This window comes from Vidua macroura, chromosome 4 (assembly GCF_024509145.1).
Source record: "Vidua macroura isolate BioBank_ID:100142 chromosome 4, ASM2450914v1, whole genome shotgun sequence".
Lineage (NCBI taxonomy): Eukaryota > Metazoa > Chordata > Aves > Passeriformes > Viduidae > Vidua > Vidua macroura.
The window spans coordinates 71,832,465-71,854,951 of NC_071574.1; the positions used below are offsets into that span (position 1 = coordinate 71,832,465).

Consider the following 22,487-nt stretch of genomic DNA (forward strand, 5'->3'; position numbering starts at 1 on the left):
AAAGACCCCCAGGGACATCCCCGGGGTGGAGGAGTGGGACAAAGGCGGAGGCTGTTAGTGCCACACCGGGGGTAGGTACCCTGAGGTGCCCTCAGCCCCAGGCCGTGGACGTGCCCGTTACCGTCCCCTCGGGCCACGGGCCAGCGCCGGGCACTCTCCCGGCTCCGCAGGAAGCTCCCGTGTTCCTGCAAAACCCCCGAGGGCTCGTTTTGTTCCCACCCTGTGGCCTGGTTTGGGGTGAAAAGCGTTTCCCATCCTGTGTTCCTGGCAGCTGGAGCCAGCACTTCCCACACCGAGGGGAAGCCGGAGGGGTCGGGCAGGGTGGGAGGGGGGGCTTAGCCCACCCCAGAAATGCCTCACCGGCCGCCTCTGGGCACGAGTGGGGGCTCGGGGAGGGAAGGAGGTGCCAGCACCATGATCTGGGAGCACCCCTGGGCGCAGGGATTCACCACAAGAGAAACGCGGGGGATAATGGGGGGTTGATGAGAGGGGCCGATGGGGTGAGGGTGACACCCCATCCATCAGGGTGAGCACCACTGCTGGAGATCTGGCGGGTTCCTGCAGATTCCCGTGCCGCAGCCCGGTGGGAGCGCTCCCACATTCCCAGCCCGGGGCTCGGCTGCCGAGATCCCGCTGGCCCCGGAGGAGCCGGAGCGTTCCAGAGGGGTTTGCTCAGCGGGTGGGCGGCCGCAATTCCCCATCCACACCAGAACGTGGAATCACCCTGAGGAGCGATTTCCCGGTGTGCGTGTCCCAAAGCGTTAAACCAGGGCTGAGACCGCGGCCCCCCCCATGGGGCTGGGATCCCCGGCAAGGGTTGGGACTCCTGGCAAGGGCTGCGACCCCCATTCCCTGCTCACCGGGCACCCAGGGCCTTGTGTGGCCGGCACGGTGGCCTCATTCCAGCGGTGCTGCTGGAAGGGACCGGGCTCGCAGCGGTCCATCCGAGTGCAGGACCGCTGGCAGCTCCGCTGGGGGGTTGGGAATGGGGGTCCCAGCTCGGGACGGGCTCCATCCCCCGGTGAGAGCCGGCGGCACGTGCGGCCGCGGCAGCTCCGCCATCTCCCCGCGCCCTGCGGAGAGGACAAAAGCCGCGTGCGAGGAATCCGTGCAAACGCCGCTGTGCCCGGCACGCCGCCGTGCGAGGGGCCCCGTGTCCCTCTCCCAAACCGAGCCCCCTCCCCACCCCCCCCACCCCCCCCACCCGCCGGCCTTTAATTGCTCCGGCTGCTGGGAAATTTCAAGGTTGAATTTGTCAAACTCCGATTTCCAGCCGGGAGATCGCGTTCTGCCTTTGTCAGCAAGATTGGAAAAAATCCCCCCCCCCCACCACTCCCTCCCGCCCCCTCCCCACTTCCATAATCCTGGCATCGGCGCTGCCGGATCCCCCTGCACCTGCTCCCCCAGGCCGGCTCCGTGTGCTCCCACCGGCCCCCCCCGGCACCGTCCGCAGGTTCATTACCGCCGTGACCCCCGTGACCTCGCCATGTCCCCGATCCCAGCGACAGATCCATGGGGACACCGGACGGGATTGGGGCTGGGGGGTACCGAATCGCCTCTCCGGAGGGGCAATTCGGCATCCCCCAGCCCCAAACCCGCCGGATAATCCGGACGCGGCGTCGCCAGCCGGGCCTCACCTGCGTGTGCGGCATCCCGGGATTTTTACGAGCGGCCGAAATCCCGGAGCTATTTGTACCGGGAAAGGGCAGCGGGAATGTGGCGGGGAGGGGGGGGGAATTTATGGCTCTGAAACCCAAAACCCACCCAAAAGGGCTTAATCACTCCCAGCCGCGGCCCCGATGCTTTTATGGGGCATTTTAGAGCAAAAGAGCCAATAAATTTTTGGGTGAGGGTAAGAGCCGCGGTGAGGATGAGGAGGAGGGGGGACCCACTGGGGTGGGTTAAAATGGGGGACACAACAGGGGGGAGGCGCGGGGCTGCGCCCCGGTAGTGGCGGAGAGGGGTCGGTCCCCCCCCCTCGACAGGGGGGGCGTCGGTGGCTCCTCCTCCTCCTCCTCCCGGTATCCCGGGGCTTTAAGGCGGTGGAACGGGAATCGCGGGGCTGGGGGGGGGGGGGCGGCGGCGGCGGGTCCCGGTCCCGGCGCGGGTCCCGGTCCCGGCATGACCTCGGCGGGGGAGGCGGCCGGTTCCCCCCCGCTGCCCGCCGCGGTCGGCGGCCACCGGCGGAGCCCCCTGGACCGGCTCCCGCCCCCCGCCAACACCACAAAACCGCTGACCCCCTTCGGCATCGAGGACATCCTTGGACGTCCCCGCGGCGGGAGCCCCCCCGGGACCGGGACCGGTCCCGCCGCCCCCCCCCGCCCCGACAGGGCCCCGCGGCGGCGGCGGCGGCTGCGCCCCGGCCTCGCCGCTCTGGGCGCTGGAGGAACTCGCCAGTAAAACCTTCCAGGGGCTGGAGCTGGGAATGCTGCAGGCGGCCGGAGGTACCGGGGCCGGGGGGCTGCCGGGGCGGAGGGGCTCCGCCGGGAGCGGGGCGGCCACCGGGAACCGGGCACCGGGCAGGTGGCGGGGCTGGAGGGCGGTGGGGAGGCCGTGGCGAGGACAGGGACGCCCCTCGTCCCCGTCCCGGGAAGTTTCCTCATTGTCCCTGAGGGGCGAGCGGGGCTGCGAGGCCCGAGAAGCCGCCGGTGCTCGGCCGGGACAGCGGGGACACGCGGCAGCCTCAGTCCGAAGGGAGGGAGAAGTCCCGGGGCCGAACACAAGGAACCGGAACGAGCCCCGGCCCCGGTGAGCCGCCACAGGCACCGAGGCACCGGAGCTCCGGGAGAATCGGCCGCTCCCGGGGCCGGCAGTTTTACCGGGAGCCGCGGGACCGGGAGGTGGATCGGCGCCGCCGAGTCGTGACCGTGACCGTGACCGAGCGCGGGGGCCGAGCGGTGGATCGGGCCCGCCGGCAACGGAAACCCGGTACCGGCCCCGAGCCTCAGGGGGACGGCGGCTCCGTCCGGGGCTTGGCCTGCTGGAGCAGCCCTGTACCGGCGGGGTCCGACGGCCGCTCACGGACGGGGACGAACCGGCCCCACATCCACCGAGCTCGGCCGAAACGGGAGGACGGGCGGAAACCGACAGCCAGCACGGCGCCTCCGGGAATGAAAAAATCCGTTACTGGGTTGGAGAGGCGGACGCGGACGGACAGATCGAGTCTCCGGGATTAACGGAAAATCCCTCAGACGGAGGGACACACGGACCGGCAAAGCACGGCGTCGCCGGGAATGAATAAAACCGTTACCGGGACAGCCAGACCGACGCGGACAGACCGAAAAAGGCTCCGGTAATTAAAGCAGAAAAACGATTCCCGTCCCTTACTGAGACGGACAGAGAGAGTCTCCGTGATTAACGTGGAAAAAAAAAAAAATATTACCGGGACGGACAGAACGACAGTCACGGCAGAGCAGTGTGCCGGTAATTAACGGATACGATTGGGCACAACGCGATTCACGCCGGTAACGAAAAACCCTTTGGACAGACGGACACGGACCGCTAGATCAGCCCTCCCGTGAGTAACCGAACCTTCGTTACCGATCGGACAGATGAACGAGGATGGAGCCAGACTCCGGTAATTAACGGGGGGGAAAAAAAATCCCTAATTACGGAGAGTCGCTCCGGTAATTAAGGAACCATAGCGGGCAGACAGACGGACAGATAGAGCAGCGATCCTGTGATTAACGAATAAACCAACTCGTTAATGGGCGGACAGACGAACAGAACGAGGATGCCTCGGGCTCCCGGTTTTAAGGTAAAAACCCTCGTTATCTGACGGACGGTCACGGCATGGAACGAAATAAGTGAGCGAAAATATCCCATTACCGGGTGGACAGACGGACAGGAACGGGGGCGAAGAAAATCTTTTTTCCGGGACGGACAGACGGGCAAAAACGGGGCCGATCGGAGCTCCCGGAATTAAGGTAAAAAGGCCCGTTACCGGACGGACATATCGATAGAAAATGGATCGGAAAAAAAAGAAAAAAAAACCAACCAAAACCACCGAAACAAACCGTTACCGGGTCATCAGACAGACAAAAAAGGGAACGATAGAGGCTCCCGGGCGGAGGTAAATTCCCGTTACCGGCCAGACGGAAGGACAGACACGGGATTAATAAAAATGAACGAAAAAAAGCCCCGTTGCCGGCCAGAAAAACACGGGAGCGATCGGGGTTCCCGGAGCGGGCGTGAAGCTCCGGTACCGGCCGGACAGATGGACACGGCAGAGCGGGGATCTCGGAATTAACAAAACCCGGTCGCGAACCGGCCGCGGGTAACGGCGGAACGAGCCGGGACTGGCGGACAGACGGAGGTGCCGGTAATTCAGGTAAAACCTCGTTACCGGGACGGACCCACCGACACAGCCGGGACAGCCCAGGGCTTCCGTGATGAACGAAAACGCCTCTTCGCTGCGACGGAAGGACGGACTGACCACGGAGAGATCAGGGCTCCCGGAGCGGGGGTAAATCCCCGTTACCGAGAGGGACGGACGGACAGAAACGGGGCCGATCGGGGCTCTGAGAGTGGAGGGGAAGCCCCGTTACCGGACTGAGGGACGAACGCGGCATCGATCAGGTTTTCGTGACCTCGGTAAAGCCGTGCTACCGGGACGGACCCACGGACTCGGCCAGGACCGCCGGGGGCTCTTCTGCTGAACAAGGAGTGAGTCCGCGCTGCGAGAGAGCCCGGGAGCCACGGCTGTTACCGGGGGACGCACGGCCCGAGCGAGCCGCGTTATCGAGAGGCGGATCGGTGCCACCGGCAGCGGCGGGGCTGGAACGGACCGGGGGCCGGAGCGGAAAGGAGATCGGGACAGCGATCGGGATCCCGCCGGCGGCGTGGAGCCGTGCCCGGGGTGGCGATCCACGTCTCGCCGGGGGTTCTCTAGGTCGCTAAGGGCAGCAGCGACCGCACCGGCACCGGGAGAGGCGTCGGGGTCGAATCTGCGGATCAGCACGGCCTCGGTTCTCCTGGAATCCTAGAGAAGAAGGATCCCGGTTCTCTATCGAGGCTCCCGGCTTCGTTCCTGCCCGCCGGAGCCGCCGCCGGCGGGACACGGGTGTATCAGCCCCGGTCGCAACGGGGGCGACTCCGACACGACCGCGGCCGCTGTAGAACGATGACTCCCGGTTTCTGGCGCCGGCCGCGGTTCGGTTTGCTCCGCTGGGTTGGGCACGACTCGTCTGCCTTCGGTTCGATATGGCCGGTTCGTCTCCGTTCGACCGGGAGTCGGCGGGGCCGGGACGCACCCGCAGGGCTCGGCGGGGCCGGTGCGGCTGCAGTTACCGGTGCCCCGGCACTGCTGTGCCCACAGGTCGGGACCCGCAGTGCTCGGAGCGGGTCCCGGTGCGTGTACCGGTGTCTTTGACCTGACGCCGCTGCCCCCGCAGGTCGAGGCCCGCGGTGCTCTGCGCGGCTCGGCGGTGCCGGTGCTCTCGGGGTCCCCGTGCCGGTAGCCTGCCCCACAAACCCTTCCCCGCCGGGCATCCCGGTGCCGCTGCGGTTCCCGGTGCCGTTACCGATGCGATGCCCCGCACCCGCAGGCACTTCACAGCCGGGGGCCGCTCCCCGGTGCGGGTCCCGGTGCTGCTCCCCGGTCTCCGTGCCCTAACCCCGCTGTCTCCGCAGGTCCGTCCCCGCCGGGCGCCTCGGGCCCGCGCCCTCCCTGCAGGAAGCGTCGCAAGTCCCGGACCGCGTTCACGGCGCAGCAGCTGCGGGAGCTGGAGCAGCGATTCCGGCGGCAGCGCTACCTCTCCCCGGTGGACCGGGACGCGCTGGCGGCGCGGCTGGCGCTCTCCGCCGCCCAGGTCATCACCTGGTTCCAGAACCGCCGCGCCAAGCTCAAGCGGGACCTGGAGGAGCTGCGGGCGGACGTGGCCTCGCTGCAAGCGCTGCCCCCCGCCGCCCTGCAGCAGCTGGCGGGGCTGCCCGAACCCCCGGGGGCTCCCGGTACCGGCACCGGGACCACAGAGCCCGCCGAGCTCTCGGAGGAGGAGATCGACGTGGCGGACTGAGCCGAGCACGCTCGGCTCCGTTCGGATCCACTGGGACCGAGACTGCTCCGTTCGGATCCACGTGGCTCCACTCGGGCCGGCTCGGCCGAGTTCGGATTCACTCGGGTCCGAGACTGCTCCGTTCGGATCCGCCGGACTCCGTTCGGCTCCGTCCGGGTGCACTCGGGTCCGTTCGGAGTGACTCGGCCCCGCCGCACCCGCTCGGCTCGGTTCGGAAAGGAGCCGAGCCCAGCCCCGCCCCCTCGGTGCACCCTTTTGCGGCTTTTTTTTTGTTCGTCTTTCCATTGTTTTGGTTTTTTTTTTAATTTTATTTTCTATCGGCCCCCGGTGTAAATATTTGCAATAAAGGCAACACCTTAATATGGACCCCAGAGACCTCCACCCCCCACTTTTTTTCCGGGCGAGCACCTCCCACCGCGGGCATTAATTTGTTTTAACCGGTGATTAATTACCGGCTGCGGCCGCCCCTGCCCCCCTCAATTTGCATATTAATCAAATTGTATTTGATCTCACGCCTGTCACACCCTCCCCTCAAGCTCCTGTCACCAACCAGTGACATTAAGGGGGGGTGGAGACCCCCCCTCGCTGTCCCCCGGGGCTGGAGTGACACGGGGAGTGACGGGGGACAGAGGGGGACACGCGAGGGAGAGGGGTGGCAGGGAGGCTGAAGGCCACCGGCCCAAAACAAGGCCAGAGAGCAAAAGAAATCTCAGCTTTATTAAAAAACTCAACTTGGTACAAATCCCTGAGGGGCCTCGGGGAACAGCCCAGGCCCAACCCCTCAGCACACCCCAGCAGCCCCAAGGCACGAGAGGGAGACATTCCCACCCCTGGCAGTGGGGGGACAAGGCACAGGCAGGTACAGGCAGGTGAGGGGGGGGGGCTGCCAGGGGCCCCCCCAACAGAGCAGGGTCAACTGAGCAGCCCCCTGGGGGTGGCCTTGCCCTTGGCACGGGGCATGGGGGCCGGGGTGGCGTGGGCCGGGTGCTTGAGTTGCAGCAACAGCTTGCTGCCCTCCAAGGTGGCACCCTGGGGACAGAAGGAGCTGGCACCGGGACAGGTCCCCTGTGGGGACAGGGTGTCCCAGGGCCACCCGAGAGGTGGAGGGGGGTCCCACAAGTTCCCCCAGCTCACCTGCATGGCCCTGAAGGCCTCCTCGGCCTCTGCTTTCCCGCAGAAGTTGATGAAGGCGCAGTGGCGGCCCGGGAGCAGCCGCACGGAGCGGATCTCCCCAAACCTGGGGGGCACAGACCCCCAAATGTAGGGGGGCAACAGTTAGAGATTGCTAAATGGGGAGGTGGAGGGTTAGAGACCCCCAAACCTGCAGGGTCAGAGACTCTCAAACATGCAAAGCAAGGTTTGCCAACCCCCAACAGCTGGGGAAGGGTGAAAGACTCCCAAAGATGGAGACTGAGACACCCCCAAGTCTCCAGAATGGGGGAACAGAGACTCCCAAACCTGAGGAGGAACAGTTAAAGACACCCCAAGCTGTGGGACAGAGACCTCCCAAACCTGTGGGTGGTGTGTGAGTCAGACACTACTCCCCAAGCATCCCTTGCAGGTCAAAACCACCAGAGAATGAGGATAGAGACAGAGCTGGGGAGCTTGGGGGGTCACCAGGGCTGTGCCAGGGGCTTGGGGTCCTGGAGGAGGAGAGGTCCTGGGGGTCACTCACCGGCCGAAGGCACGACGCAGCACCTTCTCGTTGATGTGGGAGGTGACGTTGCCCACCCAGAGCGGGAAGCAGTCCCTGCCAAGAGCCATCCTGGTGTCATCAGAGCCAGCACTGCCCCGCTCTGGGCCCCCCCTCCCAAATCACCAGAGCCCCGTACCTGGCGGGGTGGCTCGGTGGCAGTGTTGGGAAGTCACTGGCGACAGCAGGTGCCCGTTCCGGGTCTTTTCTGGAGGTCCTGGCACTGCCTCCCGTCACACTTTTGTCACCTGTGTCCTGGCAGCTCCCGGTTGCCCATCCTGCTGCCGAGGGGCCAAAGGGGTTCAGCACCCACTGGGGACACAGGGATACCCCCGGGGTCCCCCCAGCCCACCCACCCCTGTCCCTTACCAGGGAGAAACAGCGGCTCCTTAGCCTTGAGCAGGAAAGGGGACACGGGGACGCCCCCGGGGCGGCTGCACTGCTGTGAGGGGACAGGGGTGAGGTGTGGGGGGCACAGCAGGACAGGGGGCAGGGGGTAGGGGATTGGGAAAGGGGGGGGTCTCACCTGCAGCAGGGCCCTGCAGGCCTCCAGCTGCGTGGCTGCCTCAGCATAGGCCCCGTCCTGCAGCAGCAGCTCCTCGAAGGTGCGCGCGGCCTCGGCGTAGCGCTGGGGGCCGGAGGGCACCTGCGACCCCCTGCCAGGCCCCACAGGCACCCCGCACCCCCCACCCAGCCCAAATGGCACCTCAAAGCCTCACTGACATCCCCCAGCGCAGCCCTACCCCGCCCCAATAACACCCTGCAGCACCCCCAGTGCCCTGCCCAGTCCTCCCAGGCCCAACTCACAAATAATGTGACCAGCCCCACCCCTCAGCCACTGCACCCTACAGCTCCTCCAGTGCCCCACAGCCCCCACCCAGACCCACTCGCACCCCTCAGCCCCCTGCCCAGCCCAGCAGCATTTCAAACCCCCCAGTTTGTCTCCAACACCACCCCACAGCACCCTTCAGCCATCCTGAAAGCCCCATCCTTGCTCCTAGAACGCACCCAGCCATGGCACCCACCTCCTGCAGTCCTCCCCCCCAGGACTCCAGCCCCCTGCACAGTCCCTGGAGCCCCCCTCCCAGGTACCTGAAGCCCCCGCAGGGCCTTGCCCTTGCGGAAGGAGCCCTTGGGCCAGCCCGGCCGCAGCGCCAGCGCCGCCTCCGCGTCCGCCAGCGCCTCCTCGTACCGGCCCAGCTTCTCCAGGCAGTAGGAGCGGTTCCCCAGGAAGCTGTGGGGATGGGGGGTGTCACTGAGGCCTGTCCCTCCCACCCCAGGAGCCCTGACTCACCCCAAAGCCCCTCTGCTCACCGGTGTTCCCGGGGGTTCAGCTCCAGGGCGACGGTGAAAGCCCAAACCGCCTCGGTGTGCTGGCCCATCTGGGCTGCCTCGATGCCATGGCCTGGGGAGGTGACACAGGGAGGGACAGTCCCCCCAGCACAGCCCCTCTGAGCTGGGGAGAAGCAGGGAGAGCCCCCAGTGCCCTCCCCTCGCCTCTCTGGGGGTCCCTGCACTGACCTGCAAGCGCCAGGCTCTGCTCTAACGTGCTGGGGCTGGGTGGCCTGGGCTGGAGGGGCTGGGGGGACACAGCTCTCTCCACAGGCTTCCCCCTTCCCTTCTCTGGCACCTTCCTGCTTGGCTCCACGTTCTGTGTCCCGGGGGATTGGTCACTGCCCGGGGGAGGCAGCCTGACCCCTGCCTTCTCCCGTGCTTTGCAGACAAAAGTGCAGCTCAGGTCCAGCTCCTCCTGGGGAAGCAGGGAGGGATGGGCAGGCAGAGCCCTGGGACCCCCCCATCCCCAGATGGTCCCCCTGGGGAGACTGTCCCTCACCTCTGTCACCGCTGTGTCCTCTGGCACAGGCTCCTCCGAGGGGACTGTGGAGTCCCCAGGGCACGGGGAGGGCTCTGGGCAGCATCCCTCATCCTCAGCACCATTTGAGGAAGGCCCAGCGCCTGCAGGGACACTTGAGGGGCTCTGCAAGGAGAGGGAGGGGGTGAGGTGACAGGGCTAAGGGGTGCTGGCTGGCCCCCCACCTCTGGGCACCCCCAGAACGGCACAAGGGGTCTGGACTGGTCACTCACTGGGTCAGCGTTCTCTTTGTTCTTCTGCTCTTGACCCAGTTTCTCCCGTTTCTTTCGGTCTTTTTGTTTCTGGAAAGGGAAAGCATAGACTCATGAGCAGGCATCAGGTAGAGAAATGCAGTCCCAGCACCCTCAGTAACACAATCCCCGATCTCAGGGACCTGCTGGCTGCACCCCAAGAAGAGGCAGTGACCCCCATGAGACTCACAAGCAGGTGTCAGGCAGAGAAATGCAGTCCCAGCACCCTCAGCCACGCGATCCCCGATCTCAGGGACCTGCTGGCTGCACCCCAAGAAGAGGCAGTGACCCCAGTCCCCAGGGGCTGGCTGTGGCCCTTCCCAGGGCTCACCCACCTTCTTCTTCAGCTTCTTCTTCTCTGCCTTCCTCTTGGCCCGCTCCTCCTCTGCCACCAGCTCCTGCGCGTTCTTCTCAGCTTCCTGCAGGAGGGACGCCCAGAGTCAGGACGGCCCCGGGGCCACGAGGTGGGACCCTCCAGCCCCTGGGGGACAGCAGAGGGACTGCCCACCTCTGCCGTGAGCCAGGTGCGGCAGGGCGTGGGCAGCCGGTGCAGCCGCGCCTCCAGGGCGGTGGGAGAGGTCCGGGGGAGCTGCTGGGGCGGCTCCGAGCACAGGAAGGACTTGCGGAAGCCGCAGTAGCTGTAGGGAACGGCCCCCTCCGCGACGGGAACGTCCAAGAACCGCAAACCTGCGTCGAGCTCATCCTCGTCGTAGTCGTAATCGTCGCCATCGTCGTCGTCATCCCCCAGCCCGCAGTAATCCACGCTGGGGTCTGGCAGGAGAACGGGGTGTGTGAGGAGCAGTCACCGGATCCCGGCAGTCCTCACCCCGTTGCCCCCTCACGGAGCACGGGGACCCCCGGTAGCCCCCGCCGCACTCACCGTCGTCCCAGAGCAGACACACCTCCCCCGCCTTGTACTGAATCACTGTCTGGGAGCGGCCCTGCGACGGCACCGGCAGGTCGGCGAAGCTGCACATAGGGTGCCGGGGGCAGAAGGGCGCTGTGGGAAGCAGAAACAGCCATGAGCCGGCGGAGGCGGAACCGAAACCGAGCCTCGTTCTGGGCTCCCACCCCGGCGGCCCCCCCTCCGCCACGGCCCGTACCGCCGCTCCAGCCAGCGGGGCCGAGCGTACAGCCCCAGGGGCAGGCAGCGGGAGCAGGCCCGAAGCCGCAGCCGCCCAGTCCGGGCCCGTCCTGCTCCCGCGTCCCGCCCGAGCCCCGCATCGCCACCGGCCGCCGCCGCCGCGCCTCAGAATTGCATCACGGGCCTACCGGAAAAACGTCACGGCGCCGGTTGAAGCCGCCCGGCCGCCATGTTGGATGCGGGCAGGACGGCGGCCCGCAGGGCCCTCACGGAGCGGGACCGGCGCTTCACATCCTCTCTCGCCGTCCCAGCCTGCCCCAAGGCCGTGGGCTCGGCCGCCCCCCGCCACTCGTCACGCCGGGCCCCTCCTGGCGGCCGGCTTGGCCCAGCCCCCCGGATTAGCCAGGGCGCGGCCTTAAGCCTCTTTGCTGCCGCCGCCCCCGGCATGGCTCGGCATGGACGCCGGCGGCGCTGAGCGGCGCGGCGAAGAGCTCTGCCTGCAGGTGAGGCCGCTCGGGGCAGCGGGGGCTCGGACAGCACTCACGGGGCAGCGGCGGGGCCAGGCCGGTAACGGAATGGGCAGGGGGGCACCGGGCCCAGGCTGTGCTGCGTCTCCATGGCAACGGCACAGGGGGCGGGGCGGAGGTGTGGCCAAACGTGGCGAGCTCTGGCCAGGGGCGTGGCCACAGCGGGAGCAAGGTGTAGGTGTGGCTATGGGGCGTGGTCAGTGTGCCAGTGGGCGGGGTCACGAGTGGCCCCGCCCGTCGCCCCGGCCCGGGGGTCCTGAGCCCCCTGTACCCCTCCAGGTGGGCGACGCCGGCCTGGGCGGCCTCATCCTGCTGCTGCTGACGGCCCGGCCGGGACCGGGCGATGGGGCTGCCCGCGGGGAGCCCCCCGAACCCGGTGAGACCCCCCGGGGGCTGCGGGGACCACAACGGCATGTGGTGTTTTGGGGGGCTGCGGGGATCCTGATGGGGTGCGTGGTCCTGGGGGGAGTGTGAAGGACCCTAACGGGGTGCAGGGTCCTTGGGGGGGCATTGATGGCATGTGGTGGACTGTGGGGACCCCAATGGGCTGTGGGGTCCTGGGGGAACTGTGGGGAACCTTACAGGGTCCCGGGGGTCTTAGGGTTACGGTGGCCGTGGGGCAGTGATGGGGCGATGCAGGTGCTGCCCCACAGCAAGGTACTTCAGACTGGGGGTCCCTACCCTCCACCATGGTCGCTTCCCCATCCTGAGGGTCCTGTGCCCCCCAGGCGGGTCGCGGGGGCCCCTGGCACGCTCCTTGCAGCGGGCAGAGGCCATGCTGCGCAGTGTCACCCCGGGACTGCGCCGCCTGCTGTCCCCGCGGTCGAGCCGGCGCGGTGACGGCGATGAGGATGATGAGGAGGATGAGGATGAAGCAGCGTCCATCGTGGTCCCGCTGGAGCAAAGCTTCCCAGGGCTGCGCCGCCGCCTCTGCGTCTGGGAGGACCCTCGCACCGAGACTTTCCTGGGGTACGTGCGGCCCCATCCCAGCGGCGCCGGTGACTTTACTGAGGACGCCGTGCGGCGGCGCGTGGCGGAGCGGGGAGCGACCCTGCACGCCCTGCTGCAGCACCGCCACCAGCTCCGCCTGGCCCGCGACTTCACCCGACGCCTCAAGGCCTCCTCCGACTTCCTGCGGCGGCTGCTGGCGCCGCCGGGGCCCGGAGAGCCCGGGGACCCCGCGCCGGCTCCGCGGGAGCTGTGCCTGGAGCTGCGGGCGCACGCGGGGCACTGGGCCGCGCTGCTGCGGCGGCTGCGGACGGACGCGTGGCTGCGGGTGCTGCCGCAGCGCCGGGGCGAGGCCGTGCTGCACATGCGGTGGGCGCTGCTGCTGCCCGCGCTGATGGCCACGCGCCTCACCGGGCGACGCATCGAGGGACGGCTGCGGGAGCTCGGCCGCCCCGGCACCCCCGTCCCGGCCTCTGAGTGCCTGGCTGACCTCTTCCAGGGCCTGGAGATCTACAACCGCGTGGTGCAGGGGCTGCTGGAGGAGCTGGGCCCCGAGGTGAAGGTCCCCGGCGCCTTCACGCTGGGTGGGGTGCTGCGGCTGCTGGCGGCCGAGCGCGGGCCGGGCCGTGGCCCAGAGGCTCCGGCCCCTCCTGTGGCCCCAGAGTGGGACCATCAGGGATGGACGCATCCGCTGGGAGGACGTGGCGGTGCCGTGGCCACCAGGGCACGATGCGGCGGAGACGGGCACGGGGGTGGACACGGAACCTTCCGGAGCAGAGGCGCCAGCAGCGCTGGCGGCTGAGCTGCAGGCACTGTGCCAGGAGGACGAGGAGCTGATGGGACACGTTCTCGGGGCGCTGGTGGCCTCAGCTGACAGCCTGTGGCAACCGGTGCTGTCAGAGAGCCCCGAGCCCCCGGGGCTGCGGCCGGGCAGCGCGGGTGGCTGGAAGGCCGTGCGGTGGCTGGACGCCGCCCGCGGCCCCGTGGCTGCCACCCTGAGTGCCCGGTACCGCCAGCTCCTCTGGGAGGCTGTGGCAGCCGTGCTGGCAGACGGCCCCGGCACCCCTCCTGCCACCCCCAGTGCCACCGTCACCGCGGCGTGGGAGCTGAGCCGCGCGCTCGCTGTCGGTATGTGGGGGTACAGGGGGTGTGGGGCTCCACCCGGAGCCCCACCCTGAGCCCCGCTGTGTCCCCACAGCCCGTGTGCCCGCTGAGTGCCGGGAGGAGCTGGGGGGGCTCTGCCTGCGCCTGCTGTGCCGCAGCGTCCTCTGCAGCTGGGACACGGGTATGGGGGGCTGGGGGACCACAGGGAGGGGTGCAGGGTGTGGGCTCTGGGGTAAAAGGTGGGGGGCAGGATGTGGGGCAGTTGGTGGATATGGGGTGAGGGAGTGGGGGAATGCTAAGAAGGGTTGGATATGGGGTGTGGGGTGAAAGCGGGGGATGTTGGGGCTTTCTGACTGTTTCTCCTCCAGATTTTACCCGTGCTCTGGGCTCAGGGCTGTCAGACAAGTGCTTGGAGGCGCCAGGGGGGCCCCCGGGGCCGGGGTGCAGCCGCACGGCCCAGCAGCTCCGGTGCCTCTTCCCGGCCCTGGCGCTGGCCCTGCGCTGCCTGCGCCTGCTGCCCGCCCGCCCTCATGGTGAGAGGGGTCTGGGGCGGGGGGCAGCTGGGTCTGGGGGTGCTCTCTGTGCTGACCCCCACCCGCAGCTCCCCCCGGGGGTCTCTGCCTGCGGCTGCAGGTGCTGGGCCGGTGCCTGGCGGCGGTGGCGGCCGCCCACGCGTGGCTGACGGGCCGGGCCGGGCGGTACCTGGCGGCCTGGGCGCTGCCTCAGTTCCTGCTGCTCACCCAGGGAGACCTGCAGGTACAGGGACACAGCAGGCACGGGGGTCTGGGGGCACACAGCAGGGCTGGACTCACTCCACCTGCTGCCCTCCAGGTGCTGAAGGCAGAGGCAGAGCAGCTGATGGTGCAGGTGAGCGGGACCTTCCCAGAGCCAGGGGACATTCCTGGGGACAGCCCCCCTGAGCCTCCCCCAAGCCCGGGATCCCCGTGGGAGCTCCAGCTGTGCGGGCAGATCCGCGACGTGGCCAACAGCATCCAGGTATGGTGGGACTGCGGGAGGGTGGTCCTGAGGATGCCTGCGTCACCCCGCGTCACCCCGTGTCACCCCGTGTCCCCTGTGTCCCAGCTCTTCTCCGGGGATGTGCTCTGGATGTTCTCCACCAGCTGCAAGCGCCTCTCGGCCGAGATCTTCGACCAGACGATGCCGCTGGGCCGGCACTGGCGGCTCGGGCCCCGCGCCGGTGGGTGTTGGGGCTGGGGGGGGATGTGTGGGGGGATTTAGGGGCTCACTGAACTGGGTCCCTGTGTCCCCCAGAGCTGCCCAGCTCCCCCAGCGCCTACGCGGCGGCCGCGGTGCAGGCGGTGCTGGGGCAGGTGCTGCAGGGGGCCCAGGCCCTGCCCCACGATGCCCAGGTGCCCACCCTGGCACGGGTCACCACGGCCTTCCTGGAGGCCTGGATGGATCACATCCTGACCCGCCGGATCAAGTTCAGGTACCGGGAACGGGGGGCCACAGCCTGTGGGCAGTGCCAGGGGTCCCAGTGGAGTCCTGGGGGTCTCAGTGGCAGTTCCAGGGGTCTCAGTGGCAGTTTCAGAGGTCCCAGTGGCAGTTCCAGGGGTCCCAGTGGAGTCCTGGGGGTCCCAGTGGAGTCCTGGGGGTCTCAGTGGCAGTTCCAGAGGTCCCAGTGGCAGTATCAGAAGTCCCAGTGGAGTCCTGGGGGTTCCAGTGGCAGTTCCAGAGGTCCCAGTGGAGTTCTGGGGGTTCTAGTGGCTGCTCCAGGGGTCCCAGTGGAGTTCTGGGGGTCCCAGTGGAGTCCTGGGGATTCCAGTGGCAGTTCCAGGGGTCCCAGTGGCAGTATCAGAGGTCCCAGTGGAGTCCTGGGGGTCCCAGTGGCAGTTCCAGGGGTCCCAGTGGCAGTTCCAGAGGTCCCAGTGGCAGTGCTGGAGGTCCAGTGACAGGCCAGGGGGCTCAGTGGCAGGTTGAGGTCCCGCCGAGGGTGTCCCAGTGGGGGTCCTAGGGGCTCTGGTGGCAGTGCCAGAGCTTCTGTGGGCGTCCCGGTGCTGGTCGTGGGGGTCTGATGGCAGTGCCAGGACCTCGGTGGCGGTCACAGAGTGTGGTGGCAGCGTCAGGGGGTTCTGGCGGGGTCCCGGTGGGAATTTCAAGGATCCCACGCCCACCCTGACCCCCATCCCAGCTTGCAGGGTGCCCTGCAGCTCCGGCGGGACTTCGAGGCCGTGCGGGAGCTGGTGTGCTCGGAGCGCTCCGGGCTGGCTCCCGAGGCCCGGCAGGCGCTGCGGGCCCTCTGCGTCTTCCGACACACGGACGCGGCCGTGCGGTGCCTCCTGCAGCAGCCCGGGGGGCTGGGGGGACCCCCCCGGGGCTGGGGCAGCCTCCGGCGCTGCTGTGAGAGCGGGGTGGGGCTGGGAAGGGTGGGGAATGGGGTGGGATGGGGATGAGATGGGAATGGGAATGGGGTGGGATGGGTACAAGATGGGAATGGGATGGGGTGGGATGGGGATGGGGATGAGATGAGGTGGGGATGGGATGGGATGAGGTGGAGTTGGGATGGGACAGGGATCGGGAGATTGGGACAAAGATGGATGGGGACAGGGAGAGGGACAAGGACGGGCATGGGATTGGAATGGGGATGGGGATGGGGACAGGACCCCCCATTGGAAGCAGGATCTGATATACCAGCCTATCCATCCATCCAACCTATCCCAAACCTATCCATCCCTTCACAGGCTCAGACGAAGGCGCCCACCCCCTGGAACAATCCATGGACCCTCTCCCCGGCCTGGACCCTCTGGAGGGGCCGGGCCAAATCCCAGGGACCCCCCCGCTGGCTCCGGAGGCCGATCTCCCGTCCCGTCCCGAGTCCCCGTTCCCGGGCAGCCAGCAGCAGTGGCTGTCCCTGCGGCTGCACCGCGCTCGCCGCTGGCGTGTGCCGGGGCTGCCGTGTGTCGGGAACAGCCCCGAGGGCTGACCTGGAATAAACCTGGAAACACCACGGCCGTGGCTGTGTCTGCGGGTGGGATATTGGGGTACGGCATCCCTGGGGTGTTACCCTGAGATTCCAACTGGGACCAGTTCCTGGTGGGCAGGATCTAACTGGAACTTTTGTGGGGAGACTGGTGCGGCTAGGGGCTCTTGGAGGGGCTGGGGGTGCAGGGTGGGATTCCCTTGGGGATCCAGGGGGATACTGGAGGCGGATAGCTGGGGTTCCAGGGCGGTCCTAGGGAAGGCTGGGGGGTCCTTTGGGTATCCCCGGAGAGGCTGGGGAGGAGATCACCGGGCCTAACAAACCGGACGTGAGGAGCGTGGACTGGGTAGCAGGGCTGGTCGGGGACACCGTGCGGTGTCGTTGTCCCCTCGGGGCCACCGGGGTCCCCTGGAGGACTGAGCCTGCGCGTGTTCCTCCCGCCCGCCAGGGGGCGCTCGCGGAATCGGCCTCGCCGCAGCTGGCGCAGCGCTGGCGTCACCAGCGCGACAGCCCTGATGGCGGGCGAGCGGCGGCGGCGCGGCGGGGATGGACCCCGGGAACGGCCCCGGGAGCGCCTCCGGGACCGGGACCCGAAACTGCGGCAACAGCAAAAGCCACCGCGAGGCTCCGGGCGGGGCCGGACGGCGCTGGCGCTTACAGCGGCGGCGGCAGCGCTGGCGCTGTGTCTGGCGGCGGCGGCTGCCGGATGGAACCGGTGGAGCGAAGCCTCCCGCCTCGTCACCCCCCACCCCGCGCCCCCCGCCGTTCCCCCTGGCTCCACCGGGCCTCTCGCATCGCCCACCTATTTCTGGGGCACGTACCGCCCTCACGTCTACTTCGGGATGAAGACGCGGAGCCCGCGCGCTGTCGTGACCGGTGAGGGGCGCGGGGGGCTCTGCCCCGCCCTGGGGCTCGTCCGGCCCCGCTCCCACCGCGAGGGCCGCCCGTGACACCTCCCCGCCCCTCCAGGACTGATGTGGCTCCAGCACGGCGGCAACTTGCGGCACACGTGCGAGCAGAACGACGGCGTGTCGCGATACGGGTGGCTGATGCACGACGGGGAGAATTTCGGAGTGCAGGAGATCCGCGATGAGGGGCTGGTGCTGAGAACCGAGTTCGTGAAGCAGCCGGGGGGAGACCACGGCGGCGACTGGAGCTGGCGGGTCACGGTGAAGACGGAGGTGAGGGGGCAAGAATGAGAGAGGGGTTGGGATGCCCGGAGAGCTTTTGTCATCCTCCTCTTCCTCCTCCCCAGGGCAAGGGCCCGGTTCCTCTCCTGTCCCTCTTCTTCTACGTGGCCACGGACGGGCAGGGGACGCTGCGGCCGGTGCTGGAGAACGGGACACGGCTGGCGGCCGTGGCGGGGACGGCGGAGGAGCTCGGGGACTTCACCCTCACCTTCCTGCCCCCCACCGGGGAGGGCGGGGAGGGACCCAAGTATGCCAGGTGAGTGTCTGGGCTGCGGCCCCCAAATCCACCGTGTCCCTTCCATCTGCCCCCGTGTCCCCACCGTGTCCCCCATCCCTGACTGTCCTCTCCCCCTCAGTTACAACTTCCTGGCCGCGGGGGTGCCGGGGCTGCACCGTCTCACCGACCTGGTCCGGCACAGCCTCCGCGAGAGCTCCGTGTTCTCCCCACCGGGCCGACCCCGCCGCCGCTTTTTCGGGGTGTCCAGCACTGGGGGGCTGCCTGGGGAGCCCCCGCGGGGGCAGCTGCTGCTGCACCAGGTGACGCTGGAGCCGCCGGCGGTGCTGGAGGCGACGCTGGAATCGGGCAGCGCGGCGGGGGCGCGGCGCGGGAGGCTGGCGGGGCCGGCGCTGAGCGCGGCGCTGGCCCGGCACGCGGCCGCCTTTGAGCAACGCTTCGAGGACACCTTCGGGCTGGGGGCGCGCGGGGCGTCCCTCCCGCAGTGCCGCTTCGCCCAGGCCGCGCTCAGCGAGATGCTGGGCGGGATCGGCTTCTTCCACGGCCGCTCCCTGCTGCGCTCGGAGCACCGGGAAGAGCCGGTGCCCGGCATGGAGTCCACGCTGTTCACGGCCGTGCCCTCGCGCTCCTGCTTCCCGCGTGGCTTCCTGTGGGATGAGGGCTTCCACCTGCTGCTGCTGGGCCGCTGGGACCCCCGCGCTGGCCCGCGACATCCTCGCCCACTGGCTCGACCTCCTGAACGCCGACGGCTGGATCCCGCGGGAGCAGATCCTGGGGGAGGAGGCGCGGTCCCGCGTGCCCCCCGAGTTCGTGCTGCAGCACAGCGAGACGGCGAACCCCCCGACGCTGCTGCTGGCGCTGGAGCGGCTGCTGCCCGACGCGCCCCTGCCCTACCTGCGCCGCCTCTTCCCGCGCCTGCGCGCCTGGTTCGAGTGGCTGAACCGCACCCAGGCCGGCCCCGAGCCCTTCACCTTCCGCTGGCGCGGCCGCGACGCCGACCCCGAGCGCTTCCTGAACCCCAAGACCCTGTCGTCGGGGCTGGACGATTACCCCCGCGCCTCCCACCCGTCAGCCCAGGAGCGGCACCTGGACCTGCGCTGCTGGATGGCGCTGGGCGCCCGCACGCTGGCGGCGCTGGCCGAGCGCCTGGGCGAGCCCCCCGCGCCCTATCATGACATGGCCGCGGCCCTGAGCGACAATGACCTGCTGGACCGGCTGCACTGGGCGCCCGAGCTGGGCGCCTTTGCTGACTTCGGCAATCACAGCGAGGCCGTGGCTCTGCGCTGGCACCGCCCGGCCGCCGCGCCCGGCCGGCCCCCGCCAGCCCCGCGGCTGCGGCGGGAGGTGCGGGAGGCGCCGCGGCCGCGGTTTGTGGGCGCTCTGGGCTACGTGAGCCTGTTCCCGCTGCTGCTGCAGCTGCTCCGGGCGGACTCCCCGCGGCTGCCGGCGCTGCTGGGCTCCATGCGCAGCGAGAAGCAGCTGTGGACGCCCTTCGGGCTGCGCTCGCTGGCCCGCGACAGCCCCATGTACCTGCGCCGCAACACCGAGCACGACCCGCCGTACTGGCGCGGCTCCGTCTGGGTCAACATCAACTTCCTGGCGCTGCGGGCGCTGCGCGGCTACGCGCGGGCGGCGGGGCCGCACCGGGAGCGCGCGGCCCAGCTGTACCGGGAGCTGCGCCACAACCTCGTGGCCAACGTCTTCCGGCAGTACGAGGCCACCGGCTTCCTCTGGGAGCATTATCGGGACAGCGACGGCACCGGGCAGGGTTGCCACCCTTTCGCCGGCTGGTCCGCGCTCGTTGTGCTGGCCATGGCTGAGGACTATTAATGTGGGGGGGGTCTCCGTGCCCCCTGCCTGCCTGGCGTGCTCAGGGCCAGGGGAGGTGTTGGGGAGCTGTGCCAGACCCCCCACTGCCTCCCCTGCAATAAACCTCCACAACTGTAGCCTCTCGCCACCCGTGTCAGGGTGTCACGGTGTCACTTCTGCTGACACCAGGTCAGTCTGGTGCCCCCATGGCACGGGGCAGGGGGATGTTTTGCCCCTTCCTGTGGAGTCGGGGGTCGCCACCCAGCCCAGTGCACCCGTCACAAGGGTCAATGGTACTTCCACATCTCTTTATTGGTGAGGGAACGCGCCGGGAGCACCCACCCCCGTGGTCTCGGGCACCCCCCGGGCGATGGGGCCCCCCCGGGCAGCAGCACCGGGATCACAGGGGAGGCCCCAGGAGCAGTTTGGAGGGGAGGGGGCTCCAGCAGGACCCCACCACACTGCAAGGTGGGTGTCAGTAAGGGTGAGGGGCCCCCCCAGGGGCTCTGTGATGAGTCCAGACCCCAGCTGGGGGTCTTGGGGGGGGGGGGGGGGGGCTCAGACAGGCAGCACAGGTGACCCAGGCCCCCCACCACCTCCTGCTCCCCCACAGCCCTCAGGCTCGCCCTCCTCCTCCTCTAGGCCCCGGCCCACCTCGATGCCCGAATCCCCTGTGAGCCGCCGGTGCCGCCCAGCGCATCCCCCTGGCACCACTCTGCTCCCCCCGCCCTCGCCCCCCTCGGTGTTGGAGCAGGGGTGACCCTCGGCCTCGCAGAAGTCCGGGGGCACTTGTTTGGGGGGGCCCCCGCGGGCCGGCGGCTCCTCGGGCAGGGGCAGGTCCCAGCTGGCGCCGGTGCCGGTGCTGCTGGAGCCGTAGTCACGGCCGGTACTTCCACCCCCGGGGCCCGGGCCCGGCTCCGGGTCCGTCTCGTCGGTGCCCGGCGCCGAGAGCGAGGAGCTGCTGGGGGAGGAGGCGCAGGAGCAGCCGCAGGAGCAGGAGCTGCAGCCCCCGGAGGAGCCGGGGGACAGCGAGGGGCTCCCGGGGCTGTAGGGCGGCGGCGGCGTCCCGGGGCGCTGCGCCACTTCCTCGTACGCCGGGAGCTTGAAGGAGGCCAGCAGCCCTGGGGTTGGGGGGGGGACAGGTGGGGTCAGGGGGACACCGGCGACAAGGACAGGCACCGGGAAACCCCCTGAGAGGGTGGAGAGGGAGGGGGAGGGCACAGCTTGGCACGGGGCAGAGCTGTGGGGATGGAGCTGGAGAGCACAGCCCAGGGCGAGGCCGGGGATATGGGGCTGGGGGTGAACATGGGGGGGGTCTGTGGGGCACGGACGGGGCATCCAGGACTTCGGGGGTGGCACACGGGTGGGTGGTGGCTCACTGAGATCCCCCATGGAGATGGTGGGGTATGAGGGGCCGGGGGCGACACGTGGCGTGCTGAGGGTCCCGATTCACTGAGGTCCCCACCGCCCATGGAGGGGGGCGGTGCCGCCAGGGGCTGGGACTGGGGGGTACGGGGGAAATTCAGAAGCCCCTCACTCACGGAGGTCCCCCGAGGAGGGCGGGTAGTGGCAGGCACCGTGGTAGGCGATGAGGTTGATCTCACGCTGCCGCTGCTGCTGCTGCAGGCGCAGCTTGGCCCGGCGGTGCCGGAACGCGCAGCAGCAGCTCAGCAGGATCAGGATGGTCCAGAGCAGCCAGAACCCTGCGGGAACGGGGGCGCGGAGCCGGGGGGTCACCTTCACGTAGAACCCCCGTTCTCACGGGCGGTCCGGCCGCAGCCCCCAGAACCTCCCAGAACCCTCAGTCCCTCCCAGGCACTGCTCAGCTCTTCCGGAGCCCTCAGCCCCGACACAGCCCCTGACCTCCCCCGGGTCGCAGGACCCTCCCGGAGCCATCAGCCCGCCCAGAATCCCCGCTCCCCTCCGTTCCCCCCGGATCCCCGCCGCACTCACACCACAGCTCGTAGTAGTAGGTGCAGCAGCCGCTCTCCCCGCAGCAGTGCCCGGTCTCGCACACGTAGGGCCGGTTGTTCACCCCCGGGCAGAACTCCCGGGCCTGCGGGCACGGCCGCACCGTCACCGCAGCCCCGCGCGCGGCCCCCCCGCCCCGGCCCGCCCGGTACCTGCGGGTGCTGCCGGCCCAGCAGCGCGGCCCAGGCCCCCTCGGCGCTCCCGGGCCGCTCCATGGCGCTGCCGCCTAAAGCCCGCCGCGGCCCCGCGCCCGCCCGGCCGCGGCCCCCGCCGCCCGCAGCAGCCGCCGCCGCCCCGTTGCCGCCGCCGCCGCCATCGCGGCACCCGCGGCCGCCGCCGCCCGGGCCGGGGCCGTCGCCGCCGCCATCACGCCCGGCCCGAAATCCCGCCCCCGCGGCCACCGTCGGCCAATCAGCGAACGCTCTGCGGCCGACAGCCAATTGGCGTCAGCGCTGCCGCCCGGCTGCAGCCAATCGCTCGCCGTCTGCCTGAGTCTCACGCCCAACAACAGAGACAAAGAAGCCGAGCCCCGCCCCCGCAATGATTGGCGGCCGTAGCGGCCAATAGGAGACGGAGCACCGCCCCCCGGACCCTGACTGACAGCGGCGCTCGCCAATGGTGACCCAGCCAGGAACTCGATGGAAGGCACGGCCTTCCGACCCGCCCCGGGGCGGGCGCTCGGCAGAGCGCGGCCAATTGGCGAGCAGGCTGCCCTTTAATTGTCTGATTGACACAGCGCCCGACCAATCAGCGTCGCCGCTCTCCGCTGGGCAAGTCCCCAACCAATGGGCGCTGCCGGAGAGCGCCCCGCCCGCCCGGGCCCGCGGGACGGACCATAACGCACCGTGAGGGGGGGAATTGGGCT

General features: G+C 69.3%; 5 protein-coding genes across 8 annotated transcripts; 3 read left to right on the forward strand and 2 right to left on the reverse strand.

Moving 5' to 3' along the window:
* Positions 1 to 2,121: 2,121 nt before the first annotated feature.
* LBX2 (ladybird homeobox 2) lies at positions 2,122 to 6,383 on the forward strand. Its single transcript, XM_053975727.1, is given in 3 exon segments — positions 2,122 to 2,313; positions 2,315 to 2,444; positions 5,632 to 6,383. Coding segments are annotated over 3 exon segments (708 nt in total). The 3' UTR covers positions 6,018 to 6,383.
* A 331-nt stretch (positions 6,384 to 6,714) lies between these two features.
* On the reverse strand, positions 6,715 to 11,251 carry TTC31 (tetratricopeptide repeat domain 31). Of its 4 annotated transcripts, none has more exons than XM_053976255.1 (15): positions 11,086 to 11,251; positions 10,694 to 10,813; positions 10,322 to 10,584; positions 10,149 to 10,232; positions 9,796 to 9,864; positions 9,545 to 9,688; positions 9,232 to 9,460; positions 9,025 to 9,115; positions 8,803 to 8,944; positions 8,237 to 8,338; positions 8,080 to 8,152; positions 7,850 to 7,991; positions 7,693 to 7,767; positions 7,152 to 7,254; positions 6,715 to 7,046 (listed from the first exon to the last, which is right to left on the reverse strand). In XM_053976255.1, exons 2-15 carry the CDS (start codon positions 10,788 to 10,790, stop codon positions 6,930 to 6,932), a joined length of 1,731 nt encoding a protein of 576 aa, XP_053832230.1. In that variant the 5' UTR covers positions 10,791 to 10,813; positions 11,086 to 11,251; the 3' UTR covers positions 6,715 to 6,929. The 4 variants fall into 4 exon arrangements, with proteins under 4 accessions (XP_053832230.1, XP_053832229.1, XP_053832228.1 ...); XM_053976254.1 differs by lacking the exon at positions 11,086 to 11,251 and adding an exon at positions 10,917 to 11,066 and having other exon boundaries at positions 8,080 to 8,149; XM_053976253.1 differs by lacking the exon at positions 11,086 to 11,251 and adding an exon at positions 10,917 to 11,066 and having other exon boundaries at positions 7,850 to 7,988.
* A 34-nt stretch (positions 11,252 to 11,285) lies between these two features.
* CCDC142 (coiled-coil domain containing 142) lies at positions 11,286 to 16,446 on the forward strand. Its single transcript, XM_053976251.1, is given in 12 exon segments — positions 11,286 to 11,400; positions 11,704 to 11,800; positions 12,153 to 12,988; positions 12,990 to 13,500; positions 13,571 to 13,657; positions 13,845 to 14,009; positions 14,078 to 14,232; positions 14,308 to 14,472; positions 14,560 to 14,674; positions 14,749 to 14,926; positions 15,629 to 15,837; positions 16,179 to 16,446. Coding segments are annotated over 12 exon segments (2,808 nt in total). The 5' UTR covers positions 11,286 to 11,352; the 3' UTR covers positions 16,421 to 16,446.
* A 469-nt stretch (positions 16,447 to 16,915) lies between these two features.
* On the forward strand, positions 16,916 to 19,788 carry MOGS (mannosyl-oligosaccharide glucosidase). The gene is given in 5 exon segments (XM_053976799.1): positions 16,916 to 17,293; positions 17,387 to 17,598; positions 17,673 to 17,863; positions 17,964 to 18,534; positions 18,536 to 19,788. Coding segments are annotated over 5 exon segments (2,472 nt in total). The 5' UTR covers positions 16,916 to 16,932; the 3' UTR covers positions 19,673 to 19,788.
* A 154-nt stretch (positions 19,789 to 19,942) lies between these two features.
* On the reverse strand, positions 19,943 to 21,881 carry WBP1 (WW domain binding protein 1). Its single transcript, XM_053975564.1, has 4 exons — positions 21,775 to 21,881; positions 21,605 to 21,707; positions 21,193 to 21,354; positions 19,943 to 20,772 (listed from the first exon to the last, which is right to left on the reverse strand). The coding sequence occupies exons 1-4, from the start codon at positions 21,835 to 21,837 to the stop codon at positions 20,210 to 20,212; spliced, it is 891 nt and encodes a 296-aa protein (XP_053831539.1). The 5' UTR covers positions 21,838 to 21,881; the 3' UTR covers positions 19,943 to 20,209.
* Between the last annotated feature and the right edge of the window lie 606 nt (positions 21,882 to 22,487).